Source organism: Sphaerodactylus townsendi, linkage group LG09, assembly GCF_021028975.2.
Source record: "Sphaerodactylus townsendi isolate TG3544 linkage group LG09, MPM_Stown_v2.3, whole genome shotgun sequence".
Lineage (NCBI taxonomy): Eukaryota > Metazoa > Chordata > Lepidosauria > Squamata > Sphaerodactylidae > Sphaerodactylus > Sphaerodactylus townsendi.
In genome coordinates, this window is record NC_059433.1 from 24445651 (window position 1) to 24459041 (window position 13391).

At 41.3% G+C, this 13391-nt stretch overlaps 1 protein-coding gene across 2 annotated transcripts; it reads left to right on the forward strand.

The window, feature by feature from the left end:
• Positions 1-830: 830 nt before the first annotated feature.
• On the forward strand, positions 831-10149 carry RPP40 (ribonuclease P/MRP subunit p40). Of its 2 annotated transcripts, XM_048507145.1 has the most exons (8): positions 831-1005; positions 2646-2790; positions 3368-3436; positions 4133-4228; positions 5391-5516; positions 6838-7036; positions 7448-7582; positions 8970-10149. In XM_048507145.1, the coding sequence occupies exons 1-8, from the start codon at positions 880-882 to the stop codon at positions 9163-9165; spliced, it is 1092 nt and encodes a 363-aa protein (XP_048363102.1). In that variant the 5' UTR covers positions 831-879; the 3' UTR covers positions 9166-10149. The 2 variants fall into 2 exon arrangements, with proteins under 2 accessions (XP_048363102.1, XP_048363103.1); XM_048507146.1 differs by lacking the exon at positions 4133-4228.
• Positions 10150-13391: the final 3242 nt, after the last annotated feature.

The following is a 13391-nucleotide window of genomic DNA, read 5'->3' on the forward strand; positions in this document are numbered from 1 at the left end:
AACCAAGAGGGATTTCTACTGATAAATTTGAAAATCAGCCTAGCAAATCCTTCATAGAAACTTCATATGTTAAGTGTGTTGTGTGATGGAACTTCATATGTTAAGTGTATTATGTGAAGGATTATAATAGCCATGCTTTGAAAGCAGAGAAAAAGCGCCTCGAGGTGGCAGTGAATCCTTCACATAATACACTTGACATATAAAGTGTCCTTCCAAGGTGTCTCTCGTGTTGTTGTTTCCATGTCTGTATACTGGGACCACTCTATTCAGAACCATGTTTTGGACAAAGTGGGAAGCATCCCTTTTGCACTGGTCCCCGAACTTGATTTGGTTTTAATCCACAAGTAAGTTGATCATAATCTCTTTGAGCAAAGACTTGATCTTTCTGACACATATCTAACCATGCTTAGGATCAGTTTTTAAAAGCATTAACCTCGATAATATTAAAATGACATGCAAGTGAAGCCTTATTCCCTTCCCTACTAGAGGTGCTGAAGCCGTTTTTGCATAAGTCTTTCTGCTGATCTCCCTAATGTGAACTAAAAAGTCTTCCGCTTCTTCTTCTCTACTGTCTCTGCCACAGACGGCATTTTTTAAATTGCTTCTTAAAACCCACATCTATCAGTCCATCCTCTCCCCGGAGTCACAACTCCACTTTCCTGTTTCTTTAAAAAGAACGATTCCCTCCAGGTCCCCCCAAAAAGGAGGACACCAGAGGAAGTCCAGGGAGAGTTTGTCACAGCTGCCAACGCGCACGCGCCAAACTGGCCCCTCCCGCCTCTCTCCCTCCGCCTCCTCGCGACGCGAATGCCCCGCCTCCCATTGGCGGGTTCCACCTTCTGCAACTCAGAGCCGCCCGGCCGGGAAAAGGAGCCCGGCATGTTCGTTCCTTTGCGGTGGCTCCGCGAGCCGCCCCGTCACCTGCTCGTGTGCGAGAGGAGCCACGTGCGGCATGAGCGCTCCAGCCACGTGGCCCGAGTGCGCGACCACGCCTTCAACTGCCGGGTGAGGATAGCGCGCAGCTTCCCCCTCGCGGCCGGTCCCCGGGGTTGCCTCTTAGGGGAGGCTGAACAGCATGGGTGCAACGCCGGTGCTCTGCCTCGCTGCCACCTCGAGGCACTTTTTCTTTGCTTTCAAAGCATGGCTGTTATAAATACTCAATAAGTACTGTTATAAATACTCCGTAAATAAGGGAGCAGATGCAATTCAGGGCTTTCGTGCTTGTGACCGCCTCCCCTCCCCCAAGGAGCCCAGGCGGTGTACGTAATTATTTCCTTATGTTAATTTCACAGTACTCCTCCCCAGGTTGTCCCTTGGACTCAATGGCTGATCATGATCAGTCTCCAGGTGGATCACCTGGAATGATAGCTCATCTCCAGAATACAGAGATCCGTTCCCCTGGAGAAAATGGATGCTGGACCATCAACAACAGTATTCAAAACCATGACTTTGAACACTAAAGTCAACCCCAAGCAACCCCGGGGGGGGGGGGGGGGGAGGGGAGCTGGTTTATAGCAAGAGGGCAGAGGTTGGTCATGGCTTGTGGTTCCTATTTCTTGTCCCCCTACCCTCGTTTTCTGAGCATCAACATCAAAATGTGGGACAAGTTCATTAGAAGGAGAAGGCTCCCAGTCTCATTCCGCTTCTCATTCTTCAATCCATTATACAAGACTGAGACAAACTTGCATTTAATTGAACATACCTGCCACCGCCAAGCATTTGCCTGTTTTTAGCATGTTGTATATGTATCAAAATAGTCTTTGCCGGATGTAGTTAATTCAGTTGACACATTATACAAAAAGATTAAGGAAATGTTGCATGAAAAGATTAAGGAAACAACCAAGACACATGTATCAACTGGGTGGGCATACTGCACATGCCTTTGTTATGCACACTTTCCTTAGAACTGTGAATTTGCTATTGCGTGCTTTCTTGTAGAAACAAGCTACAACAGTAACATTCAGTTTAAATAGCTTGCTTTTGGCCTGTTCGTTTTTTTTCTGGTTTTATTGTTCCTGTCACACTTTGCCTTTTGAAGTTTGCATCTTGTGATAATCACTTGTGGCATTATTTTTATGTTTACACACATTTTCTTATTCCTTTAATAGCTCTAGAGAGCGAGATAGGCTCTGCTCAAGTTCCCTGTAGTCTTCTATGCGATTAATGTAGTCAGGGGGAGGAACCACGTGATTCTACTACAACTACACGGACAGTATGCAGTTAGATGGTTAGCCATTATGATGTTACTGACGAAATGTTAGCCTTGCTCACTGAGAAAAAACTTGAATGGTGCATGCAAGTCACTGTTTCTCAGTGTGGTCTTCCTACCAAATAAGTTGCTGTGAGAATAGAATAGGATTCATTCTTGTATGACAAATCTGTTCTCAGAAGTTGAGGATCCAAAGATTATAAAGAAAATGGAAGCAAAAGGTACTGGGTACAAACTGAAGGACAGTATTTAAACTGGTTGTCGTGGGTTTTCCAGGCTTCGACAATACACAGTATTTAAACTGTTCATGTATTGCCTCTCTTTGAGAATATTATTTCATACAAAACACATTCCTGTCTTTTATTTTGCAGTCCAGTTGTACCATATTATCAGTGAGCAAAATATCTAATTTGTGTCCTAAATATCGTCTAAACAGGTGACCTTTTTGATCCCGAATTGTGGATTAGTTCCAGATATATTTAAAAGTGCAGTTGCAAGTCTTGGGGAGTATTACTTGGTGAAGAACTTGCCTCTTCATGAGATTGTTACAGAGGAATTTATTAGCACGTTTGTGAAGAAAGGTAAGAGACCTGAAACTGATAGACAAGCATGAGAAACCCTGCAGAAAAAAAGGTTACTTTAAAAAAAGGTATTTATGTTTTGAAAGATTCCTGTCTCACCTTTCAGTAAACTTTGTTAGCTAACAATACTGCTAGAAACAAAAAATCCCTATCAAAACTGTTTTTTGCTTGCTAGCATTTAGTACTGTTTGTTTATGCGTATTTATTTTATATTTTTATTTAAAATATTTTATGTCACCTTTTCATTCAGTTCAGAGCAACATAACCTCTGCATTGAAAAAGCATTAACATTTTATGAAATTAGGTGTGCTTGAGCCCTTACTGTAGATATAATTGCAAACTTAATGAGCTAAATATTTCAGACCAAATGATGTACCATCTCTATATCAGTTTCTGTGTACTTGGAGTCTTGTGTTTTATACCATATAAAATTCTCAAGGCTTTAGATGGCATTGATTCATGGTCTTCTTTCATAAAAAGCCCTGGTAGGGTGTCTTTGAAGCACAGGATTTCCTGTGGTGGTACTAGATGTAGCATTAAAAAACTGTATGAACCTCTGTTTGTATTTGTGTTTTAGGATCATGTTATGCTCTTACATATAATACAAGAATTGATGAAGACAATACTGCTGCTTTGCTACCAACAGGTATGGAATCCTGTTCCAGCCATACATGTTAATCTTTTTAACATATTTATAGTTCTTTTCAAGCATCACTGAATGCAGTGGCACGAGACAATGGCCTTGTAAAGCAATGCATAAAGCTACTATACTCATATGACCACTGATCGTCTTTGCATCTCCTGATCTTTGTGCTAGAAAGCTGTGAATGAAATGAATGGGATTTTCTCATATGCATTTACAGGACTAGCCTTTAATTACATATTTGAATCTAAGGGATCCATGGCTTCTTTGGGTCATAGAAGAAGAAGAGTTTGGATTTATATCCCCCCTTTCTCTCCTGTAGGAGACTCAAAGGGGCTTACAATCTCCTTGCCCTTCCTCCCTCACAACAAACACCCTGTGAGGTAGGTGGGGCTGAGAGAGCTCCGAGAAGCTGCGACTAGCCCAAGGTCACCCAGCTGGCATGTGTGGGAGTGTACAGGCTAATCTGAATTCCCCAGATAAGCCTCCACAGCTCAGGCGGCAGAGCGGAGAATCAAACCCGGTTCCTCCAGATTAGATACACGAGCTCTTAACCTCCTACGCCACTGCTTCTCATAATAATTCTTAGCTACCTTGCTGGCTGGTTTATTTTGTGACAGCAGTGATCTTTGTCAATTACCTTAGTCATTGACAAAATGAAATGAAAAAATAATTGTTTAAAATAATTGTCATTCATAGGCAAACTAATTTTGTCAGTGGACAAAGACACTTATGAAGAACTTGGTTTGCAAGGCCATCCGTCTCGGTATTCCGGTAAAAAACCAATGAGATTCAGTAAGTATTCTTCTGATTGGCTTGTGGACTATATAACATTACTCAGAAGCTGGAAAAAGACACATCACATCTTTCTAGATGACTGAACTTCTTGAAAATGCTCATTTGAAAATAACTCAGTTGATTGCCTAGTTCTGCTTCTTTTCCTGGGGATGGAGCTTCTGGCATTTGAAGTTAGATTTGGATTTAGATTGAAATTAATCACTACACAAATCTATTGTGAAAGTGAAAATGTTCCCATGCCCCCACAAAAGAGACCTGAGGAAGAAGCCATTGTTCCTGTGTGTGACTAATACCTTGTTAATGGCCATGAACCTCTGAATGTGTGTAAAAATGTTCTTCCATTGAATTCTCTAGATGCAAATTAAAATGTCCATCCCATGTCTGTGCTGCTGGCAGGCAGGGCATGGTCAGGTCCAGCCTCGCAGGGCCAAACAGGCGGCAGGCAACAGCATAGTGGGAAGACAGTTCAATAGGCCAAGGCAGGCAGAAGTATAGTCAGAAAGCAGTCCAATGGGTCAAGGCATGTGGCAGGCAAAAATGTAGTCAAGGGTCAGTCCGCAGGTCGTGGTATAGGAGAACCGATAAGCAGACTGGGAAACAGCGATAAGCCAGGCACACAGAGGCGACAGGTAACACACCCAGGCAGAACCAAGCTCAAGTCCAGGGTTATATACAGAGCCCTATCCTTGGGACTGGGATTCTGCAAGGAGTTAATCTTCATCAGATTCAGACACTTCTATCTTCCCATATCTTGCTGCAATACCAGCACTTCTCCTTTGTTCCTGCAGCAGTCACCTCTGCCTCCTGTGTACAGCTGACTCATTACTGGGTTCCCTAGGGGGATCTGCAGGCTGTTCCACCTGCACGGCATCAGGCAGGGAAGGGCTGGGAGTTGGCACTGCTGCCTGGTTTTCCTCAGGAGCAGCCAACTCTGGCAGCACTATGTTGTCAGGCTCTGCATCAGAGTCCTCTGTGTCCTGGCAAGTACCCAGGGGCTGGCTCATGACAGTGTCTCTGGTATACTCACACTGATATTTATCGCAGTTTCTACTGCTCATAAAGCTTCTTAATTTTTTGTTGATTTTTCTTCTAGTTGTCTCTGAAATTTAAAATGTGTTAATACACTGCTTATTTAAAATTTCCTTTCCCCTCTTGATAGTTATTAATATTGACTTGACTGAACCAACTTTTGGTCCTGATAGCAAGAGGTATAAGAGAGTGATCTGGGCCCTGAAAGAGAAAAAACCTCTCGAGTTTGATTTCCTGCTGGCTTGGCACCACACAGGTAAATAATGAACTGCTGGGGAAATGAAACTGGAATGCATTAGATTAGTTATTGTTCTGTTGCAAAATCTGATTCTAGAGTTACATTTTTTACGCATGCCTGCACATCTGTGTATTTAAGCTACTTATAAGTTTAATACAGAGACAGTGATCTGTTGTTCAGAGAAACATGTTATTTCACAGAACTCCGGAACTTACATGTCTGTCTGTCTGTCTGTCTGTCTCTCTCTCTCTCTCTCTCTCTCTCTCTCTCTGGACTTAGCTTTCAGTGATAGATTGGCATATACATTGTGGTTAAGGTGCTACGATTTTTAAAAGAACTAAAACTGATCTGTTGGTAATGATGATGTATATTAGTAGCTGAAATTCTTAAATTAGCCATGAGGTGATGGAATATGGACATGTGCATTATTCAAATTGCATAAGTTTACCAGTTGTTTTACAGCAACGTATCTATCTTGCAAATCATGGTGTATGTATTATTATGAACTTTAAAAAGAATGTGACTGAAGAAAGGTGTTCATGTGAATTCTGAGTTTGTATAGTTACTAATCTGCGGTGTTTGCCCTCCCCTCCCCCACAGGACAGCCCTTTCATTTTTTCTTTCTAGTGATGAGTAGATGTGTGACCTTTTTTTCCCTTGTATTTTTTAGGGTCAGCTTTAAAAGACCCAGAATTAAAAAAAACAAAAAACCCAAACCCATGTCAACGTTTTTGCATGGATCGGGTTGCCTGACCACTCCTAACAGCTCTCCTGGCTGCCATGTCTTTGAAAGTAAAAAAAAAAAAAGGTGAAAGACTATTCAGCTTTTTTCAGCTGGAACCATTTGTTTTGCCTAAACTGTGTTTTTATTGGCAAAAGACACTCCCCCCACCCAACCCCCACCCCCAATGACTTTTTTCATGGGATTCTCCTGTTCAGGTTTACCTGATTGCTCACACTCAGTAAATACGCCCTTGCTGATATTCTCTATCTGCCAACTTAAAGGTATCGTTTCAGTTTAAACCTCTCCTAATGAAGTTGATTACATAACTTTTGCCCGTGTGATTCATTGAGGTCACTGGGAAGTTTAACTAGACCTGAAAAGTGTTCTTTGTTTCCTAAAAGCAAGGCTTGTATGAGTAGGTTGGAAGTCACAGAAATTTGGCATGACAGAGAGAAATATTTTGCAGGAAGATTTCATTTCAGTACAATATTTTGCCCCATTCGTCTCCTGCTTTGCATACGATCATAAAAACGTTGGAATGACATCAAAACTCTCGTTTTGAGAAGATTTTTTAATTCTGATTTTTAGTTCTTTTTTTGTTACTTTTCTTTGAAGGATCAGAAGAGTCAACACTGATGTCATACTTTTCCAAAAACCAAATACAGGCCTTGCAGCCAAAAGTAACATTCAGCACATTAAGGAATTTGCAGTGTCCAGTGCTGGAGAATAATAAACTGAAAGGGGAACCAGAAGCGGCATGCAGTGCGCAGGAATTCTTTGAATGGTTTGGGGCCATTCTCAGTTGTGATGACCTGTAAGTACACAGATTGGGTGTTAACATTTAGAACCTTTCTCTTGTTGTTCGTACACTCAGTTGACGGAATTTAGGTAATAACTTTCACATCTAAATTGCTTTTAGTCATAAGAACACTGTTCAAAGCATCACTTTGTTTCACAGATCCCACAGGGCAAGATCTACAATTCCCAACTATTGCTTGCACAGGGGAATTGCCCTGTGAATTGTGCCCTTTGAAAGGAACAAAGGCTTAGCATTTTACTAGTTTAACTGTCTGCTACACAGATTTTAAAGCAGTATACACAGATACACAGTATAAAGCAGATTTTAAAGCAGTATACACAGATTTTAAAGCAGTATTTAGCACATAGAATATTAAGAGAACCTGCAGAATACAAGCATTTTATTTGGTCTATCCTTTGTTTTCAGAGAAAACACAGCCTCCAGTTTCTTATCAACCTATTCATGCCCTCAGCCAAGCACATTTGTTGATCAAGCTTTGTTGTGTACGATAACTGGCTTTATCCTTCCAGAGAAGATAATTCATATATTAGAACAAATATGGTAAGTTGTTAATTGTACAAACTGAGCAATGTATATCTGGAAACATTAGACATCCCAAGTTCTGATCATGAAGTATGTATGTGGAACTGTATACTTTCATGTGGTAAAACTTGTTTGCACTATTTGTTGTGATCTATTTTTTGAGAAATTGATATGCTTTTCCACTTCTGCTGCTGTGAAATCCCCAACAGCTGATATCCCTGCACTATGGAGGTGTTTTGGTTAGAGACACACCGAGTAGCTAATCTCACAAAAAATACATATTTTAAAGCATATATATTTGAAATAGGAATTAAGCATGTGGTTAGCTTACCTGCTGAAATCAATTGGTTATAGACAAGCTTAACTTTGGTGTGATATATGTGAATTATTAATTGATCAGGAACCTGAATTTTTATTTTCAGATATTTTATTCTCATGTCTTCATATATGACTTGATTATGTTGGCAGTTTTGTGCTTAAACTGAGCTGCTTCACTGGTAATTTGATAGCCTTCATGAGGTTTTATGTTGAACTTTCTGTCTGAAAGATATTAACATATACACCAAGTAGAATGCACGAAGAATTAGTTATGTTTTAGCAAGTAAGGAGCATACGGCAGTTCCTCTTGCATTTCTTCTAAAATTCTGTTTCGCTGCTCTTAAAAAAGGTTATTGTTACATCTACCACACTTAACAACTACGTACGTTAATCAAAATGAGAAATAAAGTTCTTGATATTTCTTAGTACATGAGCTTCCGTGACTGCTTATGCCTGTATCTGGCTAGTATTTAAAAAGAAATTAGTGATGGGTACATTAAATGGATAATTTTCTCTTTTATATAATATAGAAATCAGATCCTAGGTAACTGTTCCTTTTCATTACTGCTGTGTGTTTTCATGTGATGAGATTGATTGTCCTTCCCAGTGAAGGTCACGGCTATATTGGGTATGCTGTGTTTTTGGAGCAGCAGTGGCGTAGGAGGTTAAGAGCTCGTGTATCTAATCTGGAAGAACCGGGTTTGATTCCCAGCTCTGCCGCCTGAGCTGTGGAGGCTTATCTGGGGAATTCAGATTAGCCTGTGCACTCCCACACACGCCAGCTGGGTGACCTTGGGCTAGTCACAGTTTCTCGGAGCTCTCTCAGCCCCACCTACCTCACAGGGTGTTTGTTGTGAGGGGGGGAAGGGCAAGGAGATTGTGAGCCCCTTTGAGTCTCCTGCAGGAGAGAAAGGGGGGATATAAATCCAAACTCTTCTTCTTCTTCTTAATTCTTCTCACAAGAGGCTCACTTCAGAGTAAATATGCATAGGATTTAGGCAGTTGGTTACATAGTCACGATGATTTAATTTCTGTGATATGTCTTCATTAATTTAACGGTGGGGTACTCCTTGGACTCTCTTGGCAGCTGCTATTTTGAAGAACCGAAGCTGGCTGAGTGGATATCGTTGGTAGTTCATGGCTTTGCCGACAGCCCAGTTTCGTGGAAAGAAAACGAACATGGTTTCCTGAGAGGAGGAGAGAATTTATATAACTTGGTCATCTTCCGGAGCCTGGACTACTGGCTCCAAATGGCAGTTGGAGCGCATGATGATTGTCCTTAAGTAATGCAGACACACACATCCGGGGATAATTAATTACTGTTTCTAAAAGGCAGATGGCATCATCTGCCAAAATTCAAAAGTAACTGAAGGGAAATAATGTGGAGCTTCATGATTTATTATTTTTTATCCACATATTTATTTCAGATCAGGGTTTTTTAAAATACAGTGGAACCTCGTTTTTTGTTGGCGATCCGTTCGGAAACACCCAATGAAAACCGAAACCGCCGAAAACCAAGGTACGCAAAGCAAATGACGCAGCAAAGTTAAGAACACAAGAAAGAGCCTGCTGGATCAGACCAGAGTCCATCTAGCCCAGCACTCTGCTACTCACAGTGGCCCACCAGATATCTTTGGGAGCTCACATGCAGGAGGTGAAAGCAATGGCCTGCTGCTGCTGCTGCCGAGCACCTGGTCTGCTAAGGCATTTTCAGGCACAACGCAAATGACACAGCTTAATTATGCAAAAGTCGCCTTGGATTTCGTCGGCAGGCAACCGACGAAAACCGAGGCAATACAACGGCTCGTGATGATCGATGATAACTGAAACCGACAAAATCCAAAGTCGTCATAAACCGAGGTTCCACTGTAGTTAAAATTAATAGTTGAAACTGGAGTTTTCTGTTCCTATCCCTCAAAGTTCAGAAGGGCAGACAATACACCTGGAGAAAAGGGTAGTGACCACTGCAACCTTAGTTATAAGCCAAACAAAAAAAGCTACTGGAAGAATTCATGACGAAAATACCCACCTTCCATTCCTTGGCATCTTTCCTTATTTATTATAAGGTGTCTGCAAAGAGCTTACTATTGAAAGTAGACTTATGTTATTTCTGGGATACACATTTGTTCAATTATACTGTTTGTAGTAATTCGTTTTTTTTACCTGTTTTATAGATGTGAACGATTACATATTTTGGAAAATGTTACTGTGAAAATAATTTGATTGTAAATAAAAACCTTTAAAAATAAACTTTTAAATGCACTATACAATATTGACTATTGCACCTTTTTATTAGAAATTGCATATTTTTATTTGTCTTAAGCATGGGAAAACATTATTCCCCCCCCCCCCAAAAAAAAGATAAATACATTTTGCAGAGAGTAAGAAGAAAGTCCAGAAACAAGAGGAAATATGGACTTAGGAACACCCTGATTCTTGGCAACGTAGCCATAACTACTAAGTGTGCACAGGTGATACAAGTCCTGGTACTGATTCTACAGCTTCTATAATTGGTCCAGGGGAGAACACATGACTTCCTACAGTCAAAGAGGGGTTTCTTGTGCTGTCTTTGTAGCACTGAAGCATGGTACAAGAAGCCATTTTTAATTGGCAGGGGAGAATTCTAAATATGCTATGAAAGTGTAGCAAATTGGCAAAAAATTAAAATAGCGTATTCTAAATGAAAGATTGGCTCATGATAAACCTACTAGTCAATGAGTTCATTGGCACAAGTCTGTAATTCCCAGTAGTCCTATCGAACGAGCCACCTTCACAGTAAAATACTCACACTGTTCCACTTGTTGAAGTAAGTATTTCACTTTACCAGCAAAAGGGGGCTGACAGTCTGCTGGTATTCAAACAGCAGATCTTACACTAAAAATATCTGTGTAGGTGCCACTCTTGTGTGCCTCACAGTATCTTGAAAAAAACGTTCATAGTAAGCTCTTCCAGTAAGAAAAGAGCTGGTGAAGGCAGTACATAATTGCTAGAATACCTTCACAATAGAAAAATTTGGATTGCTCCTGTTCCAGTGCTGTTGCGGTATAGTCACGTACCATTTGTAACATAGAATTGTATCTCAGTATGATGTGGCAGGTGTGAGTGCAAACAGACATCTTGTCATCAAACACTGGCTGTAGATCAGAAGTGGACAACTTTCTGGACATCTCACCTATTTAGGCTAATGAGCTGATTGGTGGAGAACGTGATTTTGGATATATAAGATGTGATCTCATTTGGCCCTCACAGCTCAAAAATGTCTTCATCTAGGTAGTAAAGACATTTACTGCTGTATAATGAGTTGAGCTTGTTAAGATAGAGTCGGTTGTATTTGTTCTAAGGCCCACTTTCCCCCTAACTGAGATGCTGAAACTTTGATCCTTACTTGGTCTAGTTCCCTGGTGGAGAACCTATGGCACGAGTGCCAGAGGCAGCACTCAGAGCCCTCTCTGTGGGCACGCGCGCAGAGTTCATCATGTGGGGAGGTGGAAAATCATCCCCCCACACACACACATCTGGGCTGGGCTGCTGGGTGCAACGTATGTGCACCACAGCAACCAGGGATGCCTCGGTCGGCGGGCCTGGTGCCTGTGCTCCATTCGAAATGTTGCACGGTTGCTTTGAAGCAAAGCCACCAACTACCACCAAATTTACTCCCAAATAATGCGCGCCTCGGAGCCAATCGTTTTTTCTAAACTAAAACCTAAGTATTCAGGTTAAATTGCCATGTTGGCATTTTGCGATAAATAAGTGGGTTTTGGGTTGCAGTTGGGCACTCAGTCTCGAAAAGGTTCGCCATCATTGGTCTAGTTGAAAGCCAGACTGGAAGAAAATGAGCATAGCTGAGAGAAGAGGATAGGAAAGATATTTAACGAACCCTTACAAGAATGGAAGTTAGATTAGGAAGATTTATTCAAGGCGTGCATGCAAAAAAAACCCTTTGAATTTAGCAAAATAGATGCAAAAGTTTCTGAACTCAGAAATCACAGTAGAAGTAGGTGTGATTGAAAAGAAGCAACACTGGTAAAGATCCCCCCCCCCCCCCCCATGATTGGTCAGGTCTTTAAGAATGCTTGCTGTGGTTTGGAAGGAAGGGGGAATGGTAAAAATTCTTGACTTGTATTTTTTATTTAAACAAGTGCACTTTGATACACCATTAGACCTTCTGATTACACAGGTGAAGAGGGTATATTCTTATAAATTTCCTCCCTGTTTTTCATGATCAGCCAAGCCATTCTGAACTGCTGTGAATTGGAGCTCCAGTTTGGATCCTAGAAGTTCAGAGGTCATGAAATAGTTGCCTTTACTTTGCTCTGCAGCAAACTCTGCAAAAGGGCTGATGAAACATCCTTGAGAGGAGAGGAGTTTGGACATTGTAGCAGGACTACTGTCAGGGGGATTGTATCTGTCAGGGGGATTGTATATATATATAACCAGTCTGCTATATGTTACTACTGCTGTATTGGGGCATTCTCTCCTTGATCTATTCTTTCTTCGATCTTTGCTTTATGGCTTCACATGCCAGGTAGATAACTAGGCTTACCCCGGATACGTCTGGTCTAATGGGAAACGGGATGTTTCCATTGTCTTGTGGGGGCAGGAAACCAGGTGGTTTTATCTCTATCTGTTGCTGACCTTGGGGTGCCTTGGCTCCGAAATAACTCTTTCTCACATTCTTTGTGAAAACGGGAGCGGGGATCCCCTTCTGAATAAAGGGGACAGCAAAAGCCAGGTTCGGCAGCAGCTGGGTGCTTTGATGCCAATCAATAAACACGGCTGATCAACAGTACAGAGTCCGTTTATTGCTTCAAGGTTTGAGACCTAACAACTTTAATACATATTTAATGCATGCATATTTAAAAACATTTATGGAATGTTTTTAAATATAAATGCATGCTACCCTGAACCCAGCCCCGGTCAGAAGGGTGAGATATAAATCTAATAAAATAAAATAAAATTATGTTAGCCACCTACACAGCACAAACCCATGACACAGCCGCATGCCATTCCATCTTACACACGTCCCACTGATCTGCCTTAGCTGTGTCATTCCTGTGTGTTTGCAGGGTTTGGCTAGCATCACACTTGCGAGTGCACAACATTTTGCCTTTTCTAGATGAAGATACAGAGCCAGTCACACTAAAAATATTCAAGCAGGAAGGCAGCAGGAACAGGTGGAGCTCAGCACAGTTCTGGCAGAGTTCCACAAAAAGCAGTGGAACTGCACAAGATTGGAATTTGCTCCATTTTAATCTGTACAGCTGTTTGCTGTCTCTCTTACAAGGGGGAAAAAAAGGCCCACACATCCATAGAAGAAATCACATCCCCCAACCCAAGGAAAAAGTTAGCTTTGTCATTTTTTCAGCTTTTCTTAATCTTTATATCAATTTAACTCTAAAATTGCCTGGCTTGCGTTAAATAGTACGTTGTGCAGGAGGCAGAACAACAGCAGCATGTGCCTACAATTGGATCGTTGTGAATTGGTTGATACTTTGGTTTTCTGATGAAA

What these genes read in the sequence shown, in the direction of transcription:
- RPP40 (XM_048507145.1), top strand. Translation starts at nt 880, where the DNA reads ATGTTCGTTCCTTTGCGGTGGCTCCGCGAGCCGCCCCGTCACCTGCTC. An exon ending in TGCTGCTTTGCTACCAACAG is followed by an intron (nt 3,437 to 4,132) that starts GTATGGAATCCT and finishes TGTCATTCATAG; the next exon opens with GCAAACTAATTTTGTCAGTG. An exon ending in GCTGGCTTGGCACCACACAG is followed by an intron (nt 5,517 to 6,837) that starts GTAAATAATGAA and finishes TTTTCTTTGAAG; the next exon opens with GATCAGAAGAGTCAACACTG.